Source organism: Stegodyphus dumicola, chromosome 9 (genome assembly GCF_044657685.1).
Source record: "Stegodyphus dumicola isolate Sdum_Otavi_A_Nest chromosome 9, ASM4465768v1".
NCBI lineage: Eukaryota > Metazoa > Arthropoda > Arachnida > Araneae > Eresidae > Stegodyphus > Stegodyphus dumicola.
Genome location: NC_140776.1, coordinates 14,598,509 through 14,623,381, shown reverse-complemented (window position 1 = coordinate 14,623,381; position 24,873 = coordinate 14,598,509). Strand labels below are relative to the sequence as shown.

Genomic DNA, 24,873 nt, shown 5'->3' with positions numbered 1-24,873 from the left:
TGCATTTTCCTTGGGGAAATCAGTAATTCCCACATGCAGCTTTTTGGAGAGTTTCTACTGTACCATTAATGATATGTTCTTTTCTAGGAAAAAGAGTAGTGTTCTATTGAGCATTTATCCTATAGCAGCTTACTTCATTTTCATTCACTTCAAACACTGATATTTCTTTATCAGAGGTGTACAGTTCATTATTTCTGATGTCAGGGAAATGAGAGGGCTGATTATCTTGCAAAGAAGGGATCTTCTGTTTTTCGGAAACACCTTGTGAAATTGTGATTCCATTCAACTAAATTAAAAATAGCTAGGGTTTCCAGATGCTTTCTTCATGGTACAGCTTTGCATCTTTAGAGTGGCAGACTTTGGAATGCACTCTTTCTAGACCACTACTTGTTCCTGACTCAGCTCAAGCGACTGCTTTTGCAACTTTTAGAATGTTAACTGGGCTCGATTGCCTCTGTGCTCGTCTTTTTCATTTTGTAATTGTGGACTGTCCTGCGTTTTCTCTTTGTATTACTGGACAAGATATGACTGCTTTATATTTGAGCGAGTGCCCTGCACTATCTGCCTTTTCTTGTCATGTGGTGAGATATTGGAGAGCCCATTGTCTAATGGTGTAGTGGCCAAACAACAGGCATTTGATAAATTATTTCTGATGTCTGAATAAAAGCCATATTTCTTTAAAAAGTAAAGCATGCTTGGACCTGTAAATATCAACCACACTAACTGTATGCTCATATATTTTCATAATGCAAACTTAATATGTGCATTCACATTTTGGTGTATTGACATTTTTTCTGTGTTCAGAATCTGAAGATATAAGGTTGGAGTCATATGCAGAAGATGACTGTTCAAAGGCTTGGCTACATAGGCTTACAAAATAGTCATACTTAGATCGGTATCTATTATCATATGGGATGAAAAACTACTGATTTCCCCTTCCTTGCATAGCCCTTGATTTCTGCCATGAAGTGAAGATGTTTGAAGAATGTTGCACTTCCTGCATATGGCAGTCTTTGCCCCCCCCCCCGACAATGGCTGCTTATTAATTTCCCTGATCTTCTTTCAGGCTATTTTTTAACTTCTGAGCTGAAAGCATTTGGCACTGTTTCCTTAAAAGACCCTGTCTGTTACAATTCCATGCATTTTGTTTTATTAGTAGTAGTAGTATTCCATTTCGCCTTGAACACTGCCATCTCCTGTAGTTTTTTCAGCTCAGTCACCGCTTTCAGCATTGTATCTTTCTTACTGCTGACGCACCTTACAGGGCAACAACAATCTTTTCAAATCTTTATTATTTGCTGAAGCTTGCTAGATATCAGTATCCCTAATAGCATTCACAAAATACATAAGCTACCAAAGTGAAGACATCAGTGTTTCATACTATAATTATATTCTGAATTATACAATTTAAGGTATTAAAAACATGAATAATAAATGAGTACACTACAAGTTATCCCTATTTTTTGAGAGTATAAAATTAATATATTCCAAAATATAAGAATGAAGACATCATTCTTACATTTCCAAACTTTAAATAGCACATTCACATTGGGTTTATCCAACCTAGTGGAGACAAATAATCACAATAAATAGGGTTTATTAGGGAGACTTAAGAACCAATTTTTCATAGGCATTGGCCCTGAAGCAAACTGTTGTAAGTGTAAAACGATAATGATATTATATAATGTGAAAAATTGAAAATAAAGAAGGATTTTGCAGTGAACACAAACAATGTTATGCACAGGAAGAATTTTTTAAAAAAATTAACTTAATGGAAACAAGTATAATGCTGAAAGATATAAAATAGGTAGCTCTTTGGCACAAATTATATTTTAAAATTAAATTTAAACTACTGAAATAAATGAATTTTCAGAAACTCCATGCTCATCTTTTTCATTTCAACATTGTGGACTCTCAAATGCGTTCTCTTTGTATGACTAGACCAGATATGACTGCTTTACAGTTGGACGAGTGCCCTGCACTATATGCTTTTTCTTGTATGACAAGATATTGGAGAGCTCATTGTCAGGTGGTGAGATATTGAAGCACCCATTGCCATCTGGTGAGATCTTGGAGAGCCCATTTTTTTATTTATCAAATGCTAGGCCAAATGGAAAATGAAAAAGGATTTTGCAGTGATTGGAGAGCCTATTGTCAGGTGGTGAGATATTGAAGAGCCTATTGTCATCTGGTGAGATATTGAAGAGCCTGTTTTTTATTTATTCAAATGCCTGCAGTGGAAGCAACAACAGCAATGAAATAAATATAAAATTAAAAATAAAAATGCTAGTACTTTCAGTACTGAGAGATAAGACTGTTGTGCATAACTGATTGCGAGTATGTATTGCTACATTTAGAAGCCTCCAACTAAAAAAATTTTAAAAAATGCTGATTTAAATGAGGATTGCAGTTTACATGCTCGGAGCAATAACTACTTTGTGGGATAATCAGCTAAAATATTACATAGGTGGGGTGTAAAGCTGTGCTTGGACTCTTATTGCAAGCATTCATTGAAATGCTGAATTATTCCCCCCCCCCTTTTTTTTTCCTCCATTATTCTTATTTATGTATGTACATTATGAAGCAGTAAGTGAACTTAATAACGGATATCGCCTGTCTTAACTGAAATTCAGTACAGATTTTAAAAAAATAGCAAAAAAAAAATATGCACATAAATATGATCAAATGTACAATAGAGTATAAAAAAAAATCTAAACAAAATATACATGAATGAGTGAATGAACTTTTAATCCTTTTGAATTTTTTGACAAAGAATTTAATCTCAAATCATATTGAATGAAATTAGACATATAGCATTTTATTTTTAAAAAAACTGAAATCATAAACTAATTTTAAAAAATAAAAATGCTCATAATCAAAGTTCATAATTTATTATGATTTTATTCTAAATATTGTATAGTTTTGTTGTATTGCATAAGAATTAACTTTTATATTATAATTATGTTATTACTATGCATTTTAATACACGTATTTAAAAAGATGAGCAAAATTAAGAATTTTAGTGTGAAAAATCTAGCACAAACGCAGATAAAATTCAATGAGTTTAATTTTTTAAAAATTAATGATTGATCTAGCTGGGAAAATGTGAAACGAGTGTGACCGTTTAGAAGCAGGGCAGTCAATCATGGAAACAGCCACATGTCTGAATACTTCAAGACAGTCTCTAAGCTATGGAAACAGTTTCAAAATGATGGAAGTGTTGTAAGGAGGCCTGGACAAGGTCGGAAACGAATGACAACTGCTTCTGAAGATCGGTATCTGGCATTAACTGCCCGTCTTAACAGAAAGGCTACTGCTCGCCAGTTAAGTTCAGAGCTTGCAGCCGCCACTGGAACTGTTGCATCACGGCAAACAATATACAGAAGGCTTAATGAAAAAGGCCTTTATGCCAGAAAGCCAACGGTATGTGTTTTACTGTCTTCACAGAAAAAGAGGGATCTCTTTAATTGGTGTAAAGAACATCAAAACTGGACTGAACATCAAAGGTCCCATGTTCTCTTTACTGATGAGTCGTGGTTTAGTTTAACTGGTGATTCTAAACGTGTTTACATCTGGAGGGAGTCAGGAACACGAAATGATCCCTCGAACATTGTGGAACGTGACCGTTTCGGTAGTGGAGGTGTGATGGTATGGGGTGGAATAATGATCGATGGACGTACGCCCCTACACGTGTTCAGCAGCGGATCTGTGACAGGCCAGATATATCGAGATGAGGTCTTAGATCCTTATGTAAGACTTTTCAGGGCTGCATATGGATCTGACTTTTTATTTATGGATGATAATGCCCGTCCACATCGAGCAAACCTCGTTGATGAATTCCTTGAAAGTGAAGACATTAAGCGAATACCTTGGCCACCAAACTCTCCTGACCTTAACTCGATAGAGAACTTATGGGACTACCTTGGAACAGCAATTGCAAGTATACATCCTCCTCCTAGAGATGTAAATGCTCTGAAGACGGCATTGCTGGAAGAGTGGAGATTAATTCCCCAAACTGTGGTTAACAACGTTATTTCTAGCCTTAAAACACGTTGTGATATGTGTGTACAAGTCAGGGGAGATCATATTCCATATTAAATTCGTAAGACTTAATTCTTTTTCTGATTCATTCCTTTTTTTCTTAACTCTCTTTGTGACACTTTATTACCATTTTTATTGTTTCATGCTACAATTTTATATCATATGAGGTGATCTTCAATTTTTTCTTTTGCATTTATGTGTCATCATGTTATGTATGATTCCACGAAAATTCATTAAATTATAAGTCATAGTCTCTGAAAAATCTGTGAATTTATGCATGTAAACATAATTTTGGACATGAGTGTATTATACAATATAGCAGAATTCACAGCTCTGGGGGATATCCAGTTTGCTTATAGGCTATCAAGAACTGACACTTATTAAACATTCAAGCAAATGTAAATGTAATGGGTAAACTGAATTAGATCAGAATTCTGTACCTCAGGTTATCTCCACTAGAGCTGTTGGGAATCAAGTGTGAATGATATTCTACAGAGCAATTCTGCACCATAAGGTCATTACATTTCAATTAATTAAAAGAAATGTTCTTCAATATAATATATGTTTTCATACCCTTTTTTTTTAATTATTATAATCCGACTAGAATAAATATATAATAACAGGTAGACTTGAAATAAATTAAAATTGTCCAATAAATTATCTTATCTTGAATTGGATTTCAGTCACTCATATTCTAATAGGAAGCAACTTCTTTAAAACATGTATGAATACTTATTAATCTGATTAGCATTAAAATGATGTTTCAACAGGTGCTGAATGGAATGTTTGTTACTCAATTAAAATGATCTACAGTGATACATTGTTATCAGTCCTTTTGCTGATCATGCAGCAAAGTATTTCATCTCTTTAGGTTATTGCTTTTATGCAGCATATTGTCTACATTGTTACATTAAGTGGAGCTTCCTTTCCCATCCACAAAAATATTTATAGAATTTTTTATTTCTACACTAACAATGTGGACAAGGAATGGAAAGAACCAAAAAAATTATATAATTTTCATAAACTCAAAATGATATAGTACATTTTTGAAGATTTGAAGTAATGGGTTAATTATTTATGAAAACATACTAGCTTACTTTCTTCATTATTGTGTGTAGTTGTGAGTTTCTTTAGATTCTAGAAGTTAAAACACTTGTTGGCAACAATGTTGATTCTTTTATCCTGCATAAATTTTGTGAATGATTTAATTTCTGTTCAAGAGAATTTTTTCATGTTTCATCCATTTGAAATAAGAAAATTCTTTTGGCTTAATCCATAAATTCAAATAGTCTATGCAACCAACATTTACCCTCTCTTCTTTAATTAAATCTTTCATTATTTAAAGAGCCGTTCATTTTTGAAAACTTAAAATTTACAGCTTCAGTTTTCAAATGTTTATATTCATGTTTTAAATGCATCTTGGAAATTAACTTAATCCTAAGAAATGAAGGCATGTCAACAAAAATGAGGATGTTTGAAAACCCCATTTTACCTTATTTCAAGTTATGAACAGTGAAGCATATCATAAACTGAAATAGCAGAAAACAGGTTAAAATTAGTCTCTGTTGGACAATAATCTGACAGTGTTTCAACTAAGTATATGGTATCTAAATTATCAGATGAGTGGAAAGAAAATGCCAGGCATAATTTTGTGACATAAAACTACATTTTAATATAATAGCATAATTTTGTGACATTAAAACTACATATATTGTGTCTAATGTCGTAGCTTTTCATACAGAATTAACTGATACATTTTGCACATATTTCTCGAAAGAAACCCTATGAAATGCTTCATATTCTTCAGCTTTATGGTGATCTGATTTAAAGAAAATTGCAAATGAATATTTTACAACCCTTGTTTACAAAATGATAATGTCTGCCAGTACTACTGGGCCTAAAAATATATTCTCCAGCTTCTCATTTCATTTATTCACAGTAAATTATGAAATTCTTTGAGTTTTGAAACAGCAATGAAATTGGTTTTCTCCTATAAACTACTTTATGGAAGATCAGGCTGAACTTGAATGATGAATCTCGTTCTATATAACATTTGAATAAATATTGCAAGACTGAACTTACTGAATTTTAAAATAAATGTTGCTCTACTGCTTACTGTGCTACAATAGGTTTTCAGTTGTAAAATAACATATTGTTTCCACATTAGCTTTTTAATTACTTATAGCTGTGGTTTAATAACAAACAGTTAATACTTTGGCAGAAAATTTCCGGCCCTGGTGTTAACGTTCAAAGGAGAAAATGTATTCTACTCTTTTGTACCAAATGAGATTAGCCTAAAACCCCTTTCCTCACAATTTCTGTCTTGACATATATTTAGTAAGTTCTGATTTTTGCCTAGCTATTGATGCAATATTTTGTGAGAAAAATAATTAATATAATTTCTTCATTTTTTCTTCTTTAATATATATGACACAAATGGAATCCCTGAAGTATATTTTTTATGCATTAGTAGCTATGTGAATAACAAGTGTTTCTTCTTTTCAGTCAGTAGCATTCTTTAGCTCAGTAGACGTAGATACTGTTTTGAGAAAAGAAGTAAACATGGATTCAACAACACCATCTAATCCCCATGGATTGCATAAGGGATATGGAATACCACCAGGTAAAGTGTGATTATTTAATATCATGTTTGTGTTAAAGTTTTCATCTAAAATAAACTACAAAGCTTTATTTAACAATCTTTAAATATTTTATAGGAGAAGCTCTAGATATTTTTGAAATTCTTAAGAAGACAGATGGGAATTTATTTAACACTGAGAAATAAATAATTATTTGTATGTAACTGTAAATATTATTTTTCTGATTAGTTTCTGAAAACAAATTTGTTCTGTATATTTTTTATATAAATTATTTTCTAAAAGCTTGGCATGTATGATTTTAATAATGAACATAAAACACAAAGTCATCCATTAAAGTAAATTATATTTTTTTATTCTAACGTGAAATTCCACTAGGTAAAATGTAGTAGTAGTTCTTATAATTTGCAAAAGTGCTGCATGCCAATTCAAGGAGGAGGAAGAATTAATTTCCTTTGGTTTCTTAATTTGGCAGATAAATTTTATGTAATTCTTCATTTTTGTATTTACCTTTATCTTTTCTTTTACAAAATTTTGTACCATTCAAAGTAGTTTGATGTTCCTGGTCTCTAATATTTGTTAAAATTTTTAGAAATAGGAATGTATAATTTTATTGTCATAGTATAAATGGCAAACAAAAATTTAAAAAATAAACCAATATCTTGCTGAAAGAACTGAAAGATTTAGATTTTTTCCTAATTTAGATATTTTTGCATGACTTATATGTAGTATTTATATACACATATATTTTACCCTAAATCCAGTTTACCGGGATACCCCAAAATTTACCCAGTATAAAGTAATTTAGATCTTATATCAAAATAATATATAGACAAATAACTTTACAACAAGTGAGCGGAGGGGGGAGAAATAAATTGTGTAACGATGTTTGTTTTTTAATAATTTTAAAGTTTTTTTTCCTAAAATGTTGTCTTCATTGTCATCAAGTTGTTGATTTGCCTGTTCATGATATCCATAGTGGGAAAGCTTTCCTTACTGTCTAGCTTCTCATCTGCTGTAAACTGTTCATTAATCACATCTTGTAGCTGCTCCATGTAAAGACCCTTTGATCTGCAATTCTGGTTCTTTTACCAGTTCATAAGCATCATCATTACCCTTCTTTATATCAAAGGAACATTCTCTGAAATACTATTTCTTCCACCACTGCAGCATTCAGTTCAGGCTTCTGTAAGTCTTAGATTGTTGTATTAAACTGGCCAGCAATTCATCCATGCAGATCTTTTTTTTTTTTTTTTTTTTTTTTTTTTTTTTTTTTAAACCTTAATCTCCAGTCTTGTTTATAATCTTTAGGTAGAGAAATGTTCTTACTAAAAATTTTTGAATTTCCAAAATTCAAAAATTTGGATAGTTTCTTGAAACTGAAGATTACTTATTGATCCATAGGCTGGATGAGAGTAGTAGTATTATAAGAAAGATTCCCACTTTGATGAAGTTGTATTTAGCACTAAAATCTTCTAATCTTAGGTGGTAAAAGTTGCACTATTTCATATCAAAAGGGTTTTTTTTTTTTTTTTTTTTTTTTTTTTTTTTTTTTTTCCAGAAACAAACTTTTCTCTTCCAAAAATTTCTTAACACTAGAGACAAAAACATCATTAAACCATCCACTAAAAACTGCTAAGTTACTCAGGATTAGAATTTTCCCTTAACATTACACCCTTAACATCTTTTCTTGTGAATTTTTTTTTTTTTTTTTTTTTTTACTTTTTTTTATTAATGCATTTAGGGAAAATAAACTAGCAGAAATTTTACCTTGAAGTCCCCATTAGCACATAGAAGAAGGGTTAATATATTATAGGCTTAAGTATTGTTAAGACTCCTCTTTCTTTGTAATGCAAGTGCTCTTTGACATTTTCTTCTATAGAAAAGACTCAGCTCATCTTGTCATAATTGAATAAAAAAAAAAGAAAAAAGTTCTCTTTAAATAGAGTATTTAAATTCAAAAACAATTTTTTCAGCAGCATGTTACTGGTAGTAGCAACCTGTCTTATGCCTAAAGCACATTACAAATGCTTGTTTGCTTTTTGAAGTCTTACCGACTGATATTATTCAAAGCCCCTACTGCCGCTAAGAATTTTCGGACACCCTACACTTCTGAGTCAGACACGAAAAGAACACTTTGCCAACTCCCCCACTAGAAAGAATGTAAGTTACTTAATACCTTTCTGGCCTTTATATCTTCATGTACATTCACTGATCTTATTTATATTTTTTTATATATTATTATTTTTATATTATTTTTATGTTTTCTTTGATTTGTTTTTACAAAGTTTGCATTATTTATCTTTTTTATAATCTTCTATGTTTATTTCTACTTTACTTTGATTTCGATTTCATAATGACAATTTCCAATGTTTAATTTCTACAAATAATATAGTACTCAAATACATAAAGATGATAGTGTCGGGGACGGTTACTTGAGTTTTACAGGATTTCTCTACAGTAATTGATTTTTATGAGTAGCAACTATTCGCGGAAATATTTGGCCTGACCCATTTCTTTTATTTACTGCTTTACGAGTAAGGAGTTTTTACCTTTTTTTCTACATCAGCCACCTTGTTCTTCGTTAGTCCGTATGATTGATTTAGACATATATTTAGCAGCCAGGTTTAATAATAAATAATACCAGTTTTTCATTCCATAAAAATCCCTCCCCATTTTTATCATATCCATAACTATGACATTCTTTTGAAGAATTTTCAACACAACTTCCTTGGTGCCATTTTGAAACGGTGTCATTAGACGATGGCTCAAAAGCAGACAACTTTGAAATATTCATTGAATCAGCAACATATGACTGTGAATGCCATTACACTGCCTAGGTGAATACACAAAGTACTATTCCATCATTACATTTGCTTCAGATTCAGTGGTTTCATGGTTGTTACATAAGCTATCAATTATGCTTTTCTAAATGTTTGAATTTTATTCTGACCAACCCTTTGAACATTTTTATTTACCATCAGAATAATCATGTCACTACATAGCTAACTTATTTCAGCTTCAGGATTCTTTCAGAAAGCTACTGATGTCTTCTGTTCAAGGCTACCTTAGATCCTATAGCAATGTGAATAATTGGGTGAGCACCCCCCTGAAATTAAACAGTTTTTTAATATAAGCAGTGATTTTTAGAAACAGAGGATTTAGAATTTTCTGAAAAATTACTGAAGTTATTGCATATTTACATAGTTAAAAATATGCTTGATGCAAATTAATTAGAAGTAATAATTAAAATTATTATGTGTAAAACAAGAGAAGCCACTTATTAGTAAAATGAAGGAAAACCGTGTTTTGAAACAAAATGATAGGCAGCACACACTTTACACAAAATGATTGCAAAATAGATTTCATAGTGATAAATAAAATAAATGCAACACAACAAACTTCTTGCATTGATAGAATGTGAAAGAAAATGGATTTAAATACATACTAAGACCTCTAAACCAAATTATTTTTATCAATAATTAAAATAATGCATTATCTGATGATAATGAAACAGATTTGCAAAAATCATAAAATTTTCTAATAAGACTGAATGCATTTAGTCTTCTGTTATAATGTATTATCACTCTATCACCAGTACAGAATTTAAAAATGAAAACTTAATAGAAGCAATGCAAGATCTAGACAAAGATTTGCATTTAATAGAGAAGAAAACTAGATGTAGTAACTTTTTAGAGAAGCTAGGGGAATCAGTTTTGAATAAATGTTTGTGGATACTTTTAATAACATAATGAAGTGAGAATTATAATGCAAATTTAGAAATGTTACAGAAAGATTTGAAATGTAGTTATAGTGAATGAAGTTAGGTATGATGCATTGTCTACATTTGCATAAAATTTGCAGAATGTAATTTACAAAAACAATTTTTAACATCTTAAATGAATGGAAATAGTATGAGATGTAATTACAAAAAATGTTCGTCTTATAAGAAGACTGTAAACAAAACAAATGGAAAGAATAAGAAATAAAATTTTAAAATATAATAAATTAAATAAAATGACCTAAGATGTAAAGAAAGATGAAGGTCAAAAACAGAAACTTCCCAGAAAAAAGGTATAAAAGAAAATATTAGTAAACAAATACAGAATATTAAAGGATGAACAAAATAGCAATGGGATATTCTGTATCTAACATGTATAAATATTTTAATTACAATGATTTCTCTATGTAAAAAATACCTCCCAATAATTATTTTGTAATTTCTAGCTACACATAAATAATGTCTAAACAGAAATATAGTATATTCACTATTCTACATTATTTTTCAGGGATGTGGAAAACAATGTTGATTTATGTTAAAGTGTATGTTTTAAACAAAATACTATTTATGGACAACAAATCAGCTTCTAACAACATTTAATGGCATCCTGAGAAGATAATCAGGCCATAGACAAGAAAAATTCTATACTAACAATTGGCCATACTTCTTGTGATATCTCCCAACAATATCCTCTACAGGTGGTCCAATATTCTGTACATCAAACAAAAATAAATTCACTTTTCATTCACAAAAATAGAGCCATTTCCTATAAACAACAATCTTGTGCGCCAGCAAACACAAATTTAACAAATACTGTTGGCTTAGCCATGAACTCTACAAAACATTACAATAGGCCTTTGATTGGCATATCACACTAAACACCTGCAAATCATTCAAAATTTCTAACATTCGATCTACTCAAGACTCTTTTGAGCTCAGCATATCTAATAATATTTTTTAGACACACACATATAAATGTATTTATATATTCACAAATGGACAGAATCCATAAACCATCATTAGCAGGTGTATCACATAATATGGCAATCTTAACACAGATTCAAGAGTGTTTTTAAGCTCATTATGAACTTCTGTACAATATTAATTACACATCTATTGCATAAGAACCATATCGCAAAAATCATCTTCAAATTATGCAGCAATATAAAATTACATGCTTTTCTTCAAATATGAATGTTAAAAATTTAATTTAAAAAACATAACCTGAATCTACTCATTTAGTAGTACACTAACTAATATGATTATAAAATACTATAAAATGTCCATATTCCTCTCTGATGCAATTAACATACATTAATGTCATGAGAATATTGTAAAAAATATGTACAGTCTAAGTTTTAATGAACTATATAATTATGGTATTCATTAAAACTAATAAATAACATAAAATCAATGAGATAAATGAATCTCTTCTGCTAGAAAGAGATTCAATTAAAGTCCAGAATACTATACAATATTATACATATTTTTTTAAGCTTACTGTTAAATACTTTTCTAGAAAAATTCACAAGCTTTTGCTTCATATATTCTAAATATCTGCATCTGCTTATAAACTGCAATAGAATTTCTACTATTACTTTCTATCTACTCTTTAAAAAAAGGGGAGGGAGGATACTAAAAGAGTTAATGTAATGTACACTAAGAAAGTTAAATAACGAATTACAACACTGAACGTTTTCCCTGCTGCCTACTTAAAAATTTGACTCAAAAGAATAACTTATAAACTACTATATGCTACATTGTAGAAAATACTCTTTTGATTGCATGAATTGAATGTAATAAAAAATCTGTGGTAGTCCATATTCAAGTATTTTATGTTTAATCAATTTTTAAAAAAATTTTGCTTTTTTACAACATTCTCTTGGTATATTTATCTTACTTTCTTAGTCCTTCATACGGAATAAGAATTAATTCCATGTGAAATAAAAAGCTGTTTATATAGCATCCTGCTTTCTTATAAGACATACGTTTGCATGCCTCAAGGAAGTCTATGTGACTTTATTTAAAATCCATATCATTCTACATATTTTTTAAAAAATAATAGCTAGCATGAAAAAGGTAAGCCTTTCATTTTACACATTATTCTTTTAAAACTTATTTCAAAATCTAAACATCAATAAGTCAAATGAAAAGCAAAAACAATGATATCACTACTAAAATTCAATTTTTAATTTTATAGTAAATGTGAAATAGATGATTGCAGGTATATGTTCCAGGCTTTAGCAGTATTTTTAAACAATTTATATTAAAGCTGAAATTTTCTAAAAAAACTTCAATTCAAAGATGGTCATGTACTAGATTTAAAAAATTATAAATTAATCAACAGTCATTTTTGTTCAGTCTTTACCTGGAATAGTTGAGGATAAAAAAATAATCTGTAGCAACAATAAGATTTATTTATAGTAGCTAAAAATGATTTGAGAATTCCATTTGTGAGAAAAATTTAATTTAGCAAATAGCTATATTGTTAACTGGAAAATTCTGTATGTAGAAACACTCCATGTAAAATAAGTACTTTTAAAATATTCAAATGTAGAGAGGGATAAAAATGAGATATCAAAACTAAACTGCAGAAAACACAGATAGATGGTTGATAAAAAAATGAGTGGATGCTAAAATTTGAAAGGGGGGGGACTTATTTTCCAACTTAAATAAGATTTTTAAAAAAAAAGCTATTTTTGAATCTCGCACTAGTTCTTCCTTCAACACAGCAATTTTTTATTTCAAATCAAACTTCGACTACAAAATCTACCTGTATGCTAATGTACTTCCTTCTCTTAATTCTTTATTTTCTGTGATCAGGACTTTTCAAACTCTAGGCATCTCTTGGAACTACACGAGCTACCAAAAAATTCAACTTTTCAAAGTTAGTGTTGCTTCATCAAGCACTTGGCATTATTCTGATTACCGATTTGAATGTAAAATTTGATATAAAAAGAGTTCTGATATCTGTCACTGCAACTACATGCCAAAAAAAAAAAGCTTTCTTTCAGCATAAACAATGGTCTAACATTTTGATTTTTGCAGGTTTATGCCGATAATAACTTCAATGAAAGGAAACTCCCTTCTTTCAAGTGAAGTGAACTGTTTAATTTAGGCCAAGGAAGTTGATCATTATTGTTTTTTTTTTTTTTTTTTTTTTCCAACAGTTGTCGAATACTTAAGTATTGGAAATAATATGATCTAATAACATTTGCTTGCTTCAATTATCCTTTTTTTAATTATTGCAGATCAGAAATTCTAATGGCAGATATTTCAACTTTGTTTTAAATCTCTCAGCCCTCATCAATACTTGTAAATTTAATATAACTTTATACGTATACTAATTTGGAACTATTCAGAGTGCTTTATGATTCAAGCATTTAATAACAACAAATCAGACTTTTCAAATCTTCATTAATGAAATAGCATTCAGTAATCGGTATATGCATAAAAACTGAGAAACTGTTAGAAGAAAAAAAAAATTAGTTAAGCTTTGTCTCAAAATATTCTTTTATTTCATATTTCCCACCTTCTGCTTCAAAGGAACTCTATAAAATAATTTATATGATCAAGGATTATTCAATAAAGTTTCAATTATATTTAGCATAATTCTCTTAATTATACAACACGCTTCTGGACTTTAAGCTAAAAATTAAGATTTTATGTGGTGACTGTACATATGCCTCAAACTATTTGAACAGCATTTTACTTTTAAACAGAAATAATTTTAGCAGACCTTTCAGGTGTAACTGTAGAAAAACAGAGGAAGTAAGATTTAATTAAAAACTTATTAAAATTCTCTACAGTATAATACGAAATTTTACATGCACAAAAATAAAATACATATTTAATCCATGAATATATATGTAATGAATCTTACATTGATATGGCTCTTATAAATTCAGTATCTAAGGAAAAAAACACTTACGAAACTGTGTTTTACACAAATGGCTTAACGATCCCTCTCCAAACAATATAATGCTTATATATACATAATATTTTTACACAATACAGTGATAAGAAAATGGCACAATGGTTTAATGTTTGCTAGAAACAATTTAAAGTCTTACTATAAGTAAAGCAGAATAGTACACAACAAACTGGTAATATTTCACAAACAGAAATAAATGACATTACAAATAAACATATTAATCCAATGAAGTGCACAACTTGAATAACTATGTGCAAATTTTTCTTATACTGTACTAAAGATGTGCATTAGAAGACTAGATTAAAAGCATTAAATAGCAGTATCTAACAACAATTAAATAATTTTGTTAAACAAATTTCACAACAAAATAATAATTAATTTTGCATTCAGTATCAAAAATCTTTAAAAAATTAAGCATTTGCAGCTATAAAATGAAATACATAACCACCATTTTGACATTTTAAAAATATCAAAGAACTTTAATAAATCTGTGTAAATAAAATATAATTATGTACAAATTACTAATATTTAAAAAAATGAAATGCTCAAATATGTTTGACTAACAAAGCGACAGCAACTGTTTTTTCATAAAAACTGTAGGTAACTACTATTATATATTTGTACATTTTCTTCCTAATAGCAACTGATTGCATAGATAGTTGGAAATATACAGTGAAGTTCACGCTGACACCTACAATTTTAAAAAAAATTTTAAATAGCGACATAAATTCAAAAACTACTAAAAATTTCCAAATAATACCACCTACTATTTTTTGTTAATCACAAAAATAATTTTAGTAAAATTACTGACTATGTTTTGATTTAAATTATTTCAACCACTGTAGCATCATCTTTTAAGCAATAACAATCACAACTAGAGAGTTCTTACATTATAGGTTGATTGTTGGCAATTTACTTTTTCATATAATGTTAATCACCATTCAAAATCATATTATTAAATTTATTAAGATAATTTAATTGAATAAATAATTTATAAAATAAACAAAGGAAGAATGTAAAAATACATTTCTATAAATATTCACAAAAGAATTTTGAAATATCTTGGGAGTAAGATATAAAACAAATTTCTAATTGTCACAATTAAACTTCATAATGAAATTTAAATTTATATATTTCACACAACTAAATTCCTATATGAATATCTGATAACGGTTATTCCATTTACAGAAATAGATTACATATTCACCAAAATTTGCAACAATAAAAAAACATATATTTTCACAAGACATAAAAACATTCTTAATTTCCCCTAAATTTTTTACAGACTCATGCATAATTTACATAGAAAATAAGTTAGCCTTTTTTACGAAAAATAAAACAGCCGCAACAGGAAAAGAAATGAGTAGTCAGAAAATGCATTAGAACAAATACTACAATCCTCAACTTTTCCTAATAAAAGCATCTTAATTGCTCTTCTGATTCAAAACACTATACTATTTAAGTTGCTAGGATTAAAATGTGACAGCTAATTAAAAAATATATGCTGATTCTTGTTTCTTCAACTCCTTCACTATTGTATTAATATCTCATATAATAAAAAGCAAGATGATATGGTTACAATTTTACTTAAATTTTGCAATGGTTACTATGAATGATGAAGAAAATGGGAAAATGAGCTGTAATTTGACTCATCTTTTAAACTAAAATTCTTAATGTCATAAAACACATTTGAAACTGAACTTACAACATAAATGAATTTATATAATTCTTCTTACCTGTTATAATTCTAAAAACACATATATATGTTTCAAGAGTTATATATATATATAACTATGAAACACTTAAAAACTTCTCAAAGATTAACTATGATTGATTACCACATACTTTATATCCAAAACTTTGGAAGTTTAAATGTTTTTGTCTTTCCACTTGTATCATTATGACTTTTTTTTTTTTTTTTTTCCTATTGCATGTTTTACTCATATAACAATATTTTTTATTTACCACTTTTTCATGCATACTGAAATTTAATTGCAGATATAATAACAAATTTTACATTTTTTAAATTTCTGAATTCAGAATTTCTTAATGATTAATTAACAAATATTCATGATCCATGCAAGCATTTTTGGCAAACAATGATTTAAGTTTGGAAAAACAAAGTTAGTAAAAAGATGGTCAATTTTTTAAACTATCTTGTATCATAATTATCTTTTTTACTTTTCAGAAATCAAAGTGAATAATAAGCATGTTTGGAAACATTTTAAAAATACATTTCAATTATTAAAGATATAAAATACATTCAAGATTCTTTTGAAGTCCTCTTTCTAAAATCAATATAAACTAATAAATGGTTCAATTGTCTTCTCTTAATATAAATTAGCATAGTTATTATAGATAAAACAAATAAAAACATGTGCATACAAAAAATACTAAAATTAATATAAATGCAATTTTGAAAACTAGAAATGCACAAAAGAAAGCTTTAAAGAAATATTTAAGTTAAAAACATTGCTAGCTTATTTTATGATGTAAAAATGTCACTAATGTAAGCTTCAAATTATATCTCGCTCCCTTTATAACAATTAAACAGATCAAATAGTGACACTGTGTACTAGATATAATAAAAGTGCTAACAAAAACATGTAACATAGTTATTGATATAATATATATATATATCAATAAATTCTTGTTCAGTTACGAAGTTCAACTGTTCAAGCCCTGTAAATGCTGTATCAAGATTTCTCATTGTGGCCAATGTCAATAATTGTCATTGTCACTGGTCTCTAACCAACAAATGTTTGGAAGTGACAAGCAGGAATCTCAGTTACACAGGAGAAAAATTGCCTTTACAGCACGTCTGCTTTTTTTCTTGTCTATTCTCCATTCTTAGCTTTTGTATCAGAAAACAAGACTAATTTTTTTTTATTTAAAAGTCCCATTATTAGTAAATCATTTCGGATATAGTACGTTCAGATTTCAGAATTTGTGTTGGATACTATTCAACAAAAATTACAGTTTTTCAAATAAATTACATAAATGAAACTTCTCAAACAAAATTAAAGAATACTATGATTAACTGTTCAAAGACTTACTAATCAAATTAATGTGGCAGAACAAACAGAGCTTATGACAAGTTAAAGATTTAATAAAGAAGGGGAGGAGAAAAGGATGCAATAAACAAAATGTTGCCTTGTGGTTTAGATTTGAACAATCTAAGTTTAAGCAAATTACTATATACATGAATGAAAAATTACTTCTAAATATTTAGAAAAAAACAGTAAATCAAGTTTTTACAACATTAAAAGACATAAGAAAAGAAGATTCTGTAACAATAATGCATTTGTAACAGTTTTAAAATTATTCTGCATATTTACCATATTAAATCATACTTAATTTTCAAATATCTAAATAATGACTTACACAATTTAATGCAGAAGCTAATCATATTTGAAAAGATCAATAGACTGATATTATATTTTGCATTCAGATACCAAGAAATTATTTTAAGATTACTACTTGTAAATCTTTGGATATTTATAATAGCAATAAAATTTTGTTTTCATAAATTTATTAAAAAGTTACTTTAGTTTACTGAAGGATGATACATAAATAATCAGAGCATTAAGCTAAATAAGCACAGGCATCAAGGAAAAAAGGGCATCATAAAATGGTCTTTAGGAATGGTGCCACTAAAATTTCCTATTGTCAATTTTACCATGGAATATATGGTGCAGGTGACTAAGAGAGAAGGAAATGGGGGGAGGCGGAAATTTATGTGGGGACACCAAAATCCTTTAAGTGCTTGCAACCTCTGAAAATCTTAATCTGGCCCAGTAAATATATTAAAAACTAAACATTTTCTGTTTTAATATATTTACTGGGCCAGATTAAGATTTTCAGAGATTGTTCCTTGTAAAAAACAACATTTGTTATTTCATTAAAAGATAAATATCTATCTATTTACAATTTAAATGCATGCCATACATATGGAAACATACCATGGAATGTTTATAAATGGAATGCATAACTTTTAATAAGTATCTGAAAGCAATAACTGAGTCCAACTAGCTTAATTATAAGTCATTTCTAACAGACATCAGATGCATTTAATGCTTACTTTTGTTATCTGTTAAAAAAAAGGGGGGAATACAAATGTAAGTAACCAATGTAAGTGTATTATTAGGACTGAGGAAGGAAAAGAGTATGTCGTGATACATTAAAGCTTATGTGTCATATAAAAAAATTAGAAGTTAAAATAAAATACATATATAATTTGCTTTATTATTATTCAGTTTTTTTTTTCCCCAAAAGCATTTTTAAGTTAAAAAATTTGCTGTTCATTTATAAAAGCAAAAAAAGCAGCTCAGACAGATTTACTACTTTTTCTTCTATATCGCATAAAATATCCTTCAAGTCAATTTTATTATCATAAACAACTTACATTTATATAGATTTACTGAACACTTCAATCTCATTAGCTAAATGTGTCTCATTCTGTGGCAGTGTTTAAAACACAGCTTATGTTCTAATAATCATATGATATAAAACAGTGTAAGTTTCCCCCCCCATGTTAATTTTGTTTTATTCTTAAAATTCTAATAAGAGTAAAAAGGTTTCAAAAAATACAAAATAACTTCCATCACTCGTAAGATATTTCAATTCTCGCTCTCAAATGAAACATGACATATTTATACATGCATACTGCAGTAATGAACACAAAATATCAACAGATATTTTTTTTAATAATTAGTGCATAAACTATGGCAACATATGCTACATTAAAGGGCCTAATGCAAAATCTTCATTATACAATGCAGATGTATCAACAGATTCTTGGGGTTTTAAGTTAGATAATATAATAAAACATTTTAGAATGTTTTGGAAATATTAACAAAAAAAAGGGGAGAGAGAGGAATCATGAAATTTTTACTTTGGAAAAAAACAAATCAAAATGCATTGAGGGAAAAAAGAAACTTGAGTTGTTTCGACTCAACAATTTTCTCAAAGAAGACAGTTGCAGCATTCATAGTATGAAACCTACATCATTGCATATTGTTGGGGATGCAATTTAATCTGAATAAGTACTAAATGAAAAGATGATCAAACAAAATTAATGAAATTGAGAAAAATAAAAACATTTAAGTTTACAAACATAAAACTACAACACTACACATAAAATATTATTTTATATATTAGCTCTTAGAAGAAAGAATGAAAAAGTTACATGCTATATGATAATAAAAAATTTTACACTACATTAACTTAGATATTAATTTGCACTGTTCATACTGCATCTTTCTGACAAAGAAAGGGAAAATAGAAAACCCTTAGGTGTTAAATAAGAAATCAGAACCTGATAGAAATATTTATTGAGATTAGCTAGCCTCATAACAGTCAAAGGATAATGTTCTTAACTTTTCATAAATCTGACTTCATCTAAACTTCCCATACAAATTTGTGATAATTTTTTCTTAACAATTACTTCAAATCATACTGCAAATGCTGTTATGAAAAACGAATTAAGTCAATAAAACTTGCATATCTTCAAGAAAATTTTCTTCCTTCACACAAGATTCCATGAATGGTTATATCAATTTAGATCATAAAAAAAAATAAAATGATACAACAAACATACTTTAAATTTCAGCATTTAAATACTGATTATATACATGTTATAATGCAAAGAACCCCCAAGATACAACAATCACCAAAACAACTCTAAAAACATAACAAATGTATATAAAAATAAATTTTAACGCAAAATACAAGCTTTTCCTTTGCCTTTAGTCATCAGCTTTTAATATGCACAGCCATAAAAAATAACCATTTCAAAAACAAAACCCCCAGCATGAATTTTTTTAAGAAGCATATTTAAAAAAAAAATTTACTTAAATTTCTAATATCCATTTAGTTAAAATCTGAAAAATATTTAAATTCCCTTGAAATACATCCAACTACAATTTTGGTATTTCAAAAAAGTTCATTTGAATACTGATTTATTTTACTGCTGATTTTTACTATTATATTGTAGGAAGTAAAAATTCAGTAATACTGTGGAGATTTTTTTTTTAATTTTAAATGATTTCAAATATAAGACTCCATATGTATGAAATTTCTTATGTATTATTATATATATTTCTTATGTATATTTTCCATATGTATTAATTTTATAAATGCAGATGACAAAATTAATAAGCTCTTGGTATAATCATCACCTGTTAATAATCTTGATAAGCTGGATGATTACTATAATTGAGAATATTGTTAATATTCATACTGTGTATAAAATTTCTGACATAGTTTCTCAAGAATGCACCTGCAAGTTAAAAGTTCACAGATCTCTCTCAAAATTTAAATAATTGACATCATTTCAGATATTACAGCAAAAGGGATGTAAACTTTGCGACAGATAAAGCCCTTAAATAATAATATATATTTTTGTAACTAATCAAATCAGTTAAACTGGCATTATATTCAAAATTAAAATAAGGTGGAAAATACAAGTTTTCTCTTACTTGAATTATGAATTTTTAAGGACCTGAAAAATTCATTTTTGTATGCAAATACAATTATTTTATTATGCTCTGCTTTATTGAATTTTACATGAAATCTGTAATATGATTTTTTTTTAAAATGATAGTTTGAAGCAGATTATATCACACAAATTGATTGATGCTACTTTGTGCAAGTCCATCTAGATTTTCAAATGACTATGATTTGATTTTTATTGTTAAATTTATCCTTCTCCTTCACTTTTTTTTTGTTTGTTTTTTTAGTGTAGGATAATATGGTAGCAACATTTTGGCATTTTTTGCAACATTTCGGATTTTTCATTATAGTTTATTTACAAAAGCCCTTAAACACTCAATGACACTTAATGCATTTTACTTTTAAAATATTCATTGAGGTTTTATTTCCTTTCGCTATTTTTAAAATTGTCCTCATAGAAACCAATATGATGGACTTCGTTATTTACTTTTATTTAAACAAATTATGCAGCCAACAAACTTCAACATCCTGAATAGCAAACAGCCATAAACATCCAAGCAAGATTCTCCGGATAATGATTACAATTTAAGTATTTTTAGAATAAATTTTGCATATATTTAAGTGAATATATATTGGAAACATAACTTATAATTTACTTATAATGGGAGGTGGGGACTGTGCAATTCATTTGTTATGGTTGACTGGAATTGTATCTGCAATATTTTGAAATACAGCTCTCCACCAATTAAGCACTAGATTGGAGGACACTGAAAACATCCAAAAAATTAATGCCTAAATAAAACAAATAACACAATATTCTTTTGACATTGTACATTGTTAGCTTAAATATACTACTGAGAATTCTTTTTAAAATTAAAATTCATCATTAACATATTTCTTCAAAAATGTTTACTTTCAGAATAAGTACTTTCTCATTGATAAATAAAAATATGTTCGAGGTTCATAAAAACCTTAATGTCCTACCAGCATTGGGATACACATTTTCAAAATTCTTACATAAAAATATAGAAGTTCTGTATTTTGTTTCATCTTGTATATTAGCACATTTTAATTTATAAAGAAGCTTAAAAAGTATATGTAAAAGCTATTAAGATGTTTCTTCTAACACTCTTAAAAATAGATATTGTAAAAAAAAAAAATGCTGATCAAGTTATTTGGCTTCTGCATTAATTCCAAATTCACAACATATTATATTATTTGACAATATTTTACTTTATATAAAAAAATCTACAACCTAACAAATGTAAATTTGGATATGATGTTGTCAAACAGTTTTAGATTATTACTGTGGTGTCTTCAATTGTCAAATAAGACTGTTAATGGGCACTGCTTACGCTATCAAATACGCAGCGAGAAATGAAGGTGATTTTCGTGTTTGAAGAAACAGAAGTTCCTTGCACTTGAAGACAGACTATGTAGTAACTGTGTTATGAATTATTTAAAAAATGATTCTGCATGCGGCAAATGGCATAAAATCAAGGTCGATGTTCGACCAATAATGGCTCTGTCCCAAATCAAAAATTTTAATTTGTTAAAGGCTTGAATTTTTTATTTATTCTAATGCTTCATTTATTAAGAGCAATTTTGACAGATTTTTGTTGAACAAAAAGCATGTTTTTATTGTAATGTACGAAACACAATTTGACTGTTTTGTTCAAAAAAAAATACTTTGTCATATTTGAATTTCTAATTTTACAAGAAAAATAAACTACTAGATTGTGCTAGTTCATTAATATTGCAGTTTAATTTTTAAAAACTGCACTTTGAAAAGTTCCTGTGAGGGAAGGAAGTTAAGACTGTAGTGTCTTCAACTGCTCAATAAGTTAGACTAACAGAGGGTGCTGTTACAGATATTCAGCTGTCAAATATCTAGCAAATAATTTTTAAATCCTTGTGCTCCAAAATGAATGATGAAGTATAACAATTGTATATAAAAATAAAATTGCGTTAAGAATTATCAAAAAATTAATTTTGTATGTGACACATGGTATACAATAAATGTTGATGTTCAACTAAATGGTGGAATTCTTCCAAATCTTCATTGCAATATATATCAGCAATATGGTACCATGAAAGAAGTCCTGGAGAATTTTAATTATAAGCTAAATAGCTTTTTTGAAACCAAGATCAAGTAGTTGACAATCGTAATATTCTAGTTCTAAATGATCATCACAATACAATAGTACAATTATGGGGAAAAAGGAGAATTTAAAAAAATTATGACAAATTAATACAAAATGTCAATTATTAGCCAAATAAATCTTAAAATTACGTACAGCTACGCCACCAAACAAAAGAAGTTTTAAAAATTATAAATCACAATGTATGGATTACATCATTATGATAAATAATGCAAGCTCCCAAAACAGATATTGCAAATGTAACAATTGTGCAATGAAATGGGAATGATGCATAATAAAAGCTGATGTTCAATTTTTGCATAACAAATTTAGTTTCACGTATTTTATCATAAGGACAGCATAAAAAATGCACTGGAACTTTGTTTTTTAACCCTAGAGCAGCACAATCACTTTTATCAGTGGTGAGATTAATGTCATTTTATATACAACTTTGTTTTCTTATTTCTTTAATGATCATCCAAATGAATGTAATACCATAAAAAAGAGTAAAATCAGTAATTATAAGTAACTAACAAGTAAATGCTGTTTAAACACAGCTTTTTATAAGCAGATCCAAAAAGCTGTGCCACTCAAAGGGTTAAGATACAAAATAAAATATGCTCAACAAATAATGTGTATGTTTCATATCACACAAGGTTTACAACACAACAGTGAAATATGAACCTTATACTGCACCACAAAGAGAAAATTATTTCATTTCTGCCTTTTCATCTAATAACAGAAAGTCAGAGATGAATTTAACTTTGGAATAACAACATTTGTAACAGAGAATAAAGACATTTACATATTGCCTCTGACAAAGAGCAAAGAATCACCACCTTCATCAGACTTTGTTATATAAGCAATGCTTTTTTAACACTGATACAGATACCTAATTTTGATCTCCTTTTGATATATTTCTGGGACAAATACAACAGGAAAATCAGGTGTATTTTATACACCATTTTAGCACTTCTCCTAAGTACAATCTTGATATATTTACTTACTGAAACAAATATCAAAGACAGTAAAGGAAGAAGTTTGACAATGGGCCATATACACATGCGAATCACAGCTGCGACACTTTTTCCGTCGCCTTTTAAGTATCACACACCGGTGGCCTGACTATGGCCTGTTATTCTCGCCTACTTCTCTTCGTTGTGCGTCCAGCAGACATGAAATCAAATTCATTTGTTTGACGCCCCCTCTTTACAACTTGAACTTGAGACTGTGCAGTAAGCAGTAACTGGATTGCTGATGTATTTAATTTTTCAGCAAGCAATAAATCTTTTAAGCCTTTCATCTTCTGACTCATCAAAGTGACACATGCAGAATCTGTGATCTTGTTATCAACCTTTTAAAAAACATAAAATGTCAACAAATTTTTAACACAAAAATTAAAATAGTACAATTGAAAATAATTCAAATCATTTAAATCAGCTAAAACAGCTTCATAAAAAAGACAGTCTTCAAAAGAATTAAAAGGACATAAAATTTTATTATTTAAAGCTATCACATAGCTCATTCTCTCTTTGTTTTGAGTCGACTACTGCATAATTTTAAATGAAATACGATTCAATTATTATCACAGATAAATTTTTTCTACAATTTCAAATAGCATTACTTATTGGAAATGTCTTAAGGACATTTAATTTTCACACTTTTAAGATATATATAGAGAATTTCCTAAATTCAAAATTTTATGTGATAATTTTAGAAGAGTTGACATTTTATTCATTTAATTACACTAAACTGTTTAGATGATAAAGTGGTAGCAAAATCAGCTAGAATTTTCCTTGAATTTTTTTTTTTTTTTTTTTTTTTTTTTTTTTTTTCAATTTCAAGACAATTTACAAGGTAAAAGAGTAAAAATATATTACAAAAGTTTCTATAAAATAAGCTTTTAGTTAAAATTCATGAAATATT

At 28.4% G+C, this 24,873-nt stretch overlaps 2 protein-coding genes across 2 annotated transcripts in view; one reads left to right on the top strand and one right to left on the bottom strand.

The window, feature by feature from the left end:
• The window catches only part of PolG1 (DNA polymerase gamma, catalytic subunit tam), a 123,417-nt gene extending 116,491 nt beyond the window's left edge, over positions 1-6,926 (top strand). Inside the window, exons 23-24 of the mRNA XM_085823247.1 lie at positions 6,547-6,664; positions 6,759-6,926. Coding sequence (XP_085679373.1) covers positions 6,547-6,664; positions 6,759-6,826 — 186 coding nt within the window. The 3' untranslated portion in view covers positions 6,827-6,926. The remainder of the gene's footprint in view (positions 1-6,546; positions 6,665-6,758) is intronic.
• A 4,072-nt stretch (positions 6,927-10,998) lies between these two features.
• Mnn1 (menin 1) overlaps positions 10,999-24,873 on the bottom strand; it is a 50,075-nt gene continuing 36,200 nt past the window's right edge. The window contains exon 6 of the mRNA XM_035356238.2: positions 10,999-24,301. Within this exon, the coding sequence (XP_035212129.1) occupies positions 24,083-24,301 (219 nt within the window). The 3' untranslated portion in view covers positions 10,999-24,082. The remainder of the gene's footprint in view (positions 24,302-24,873) is intronic.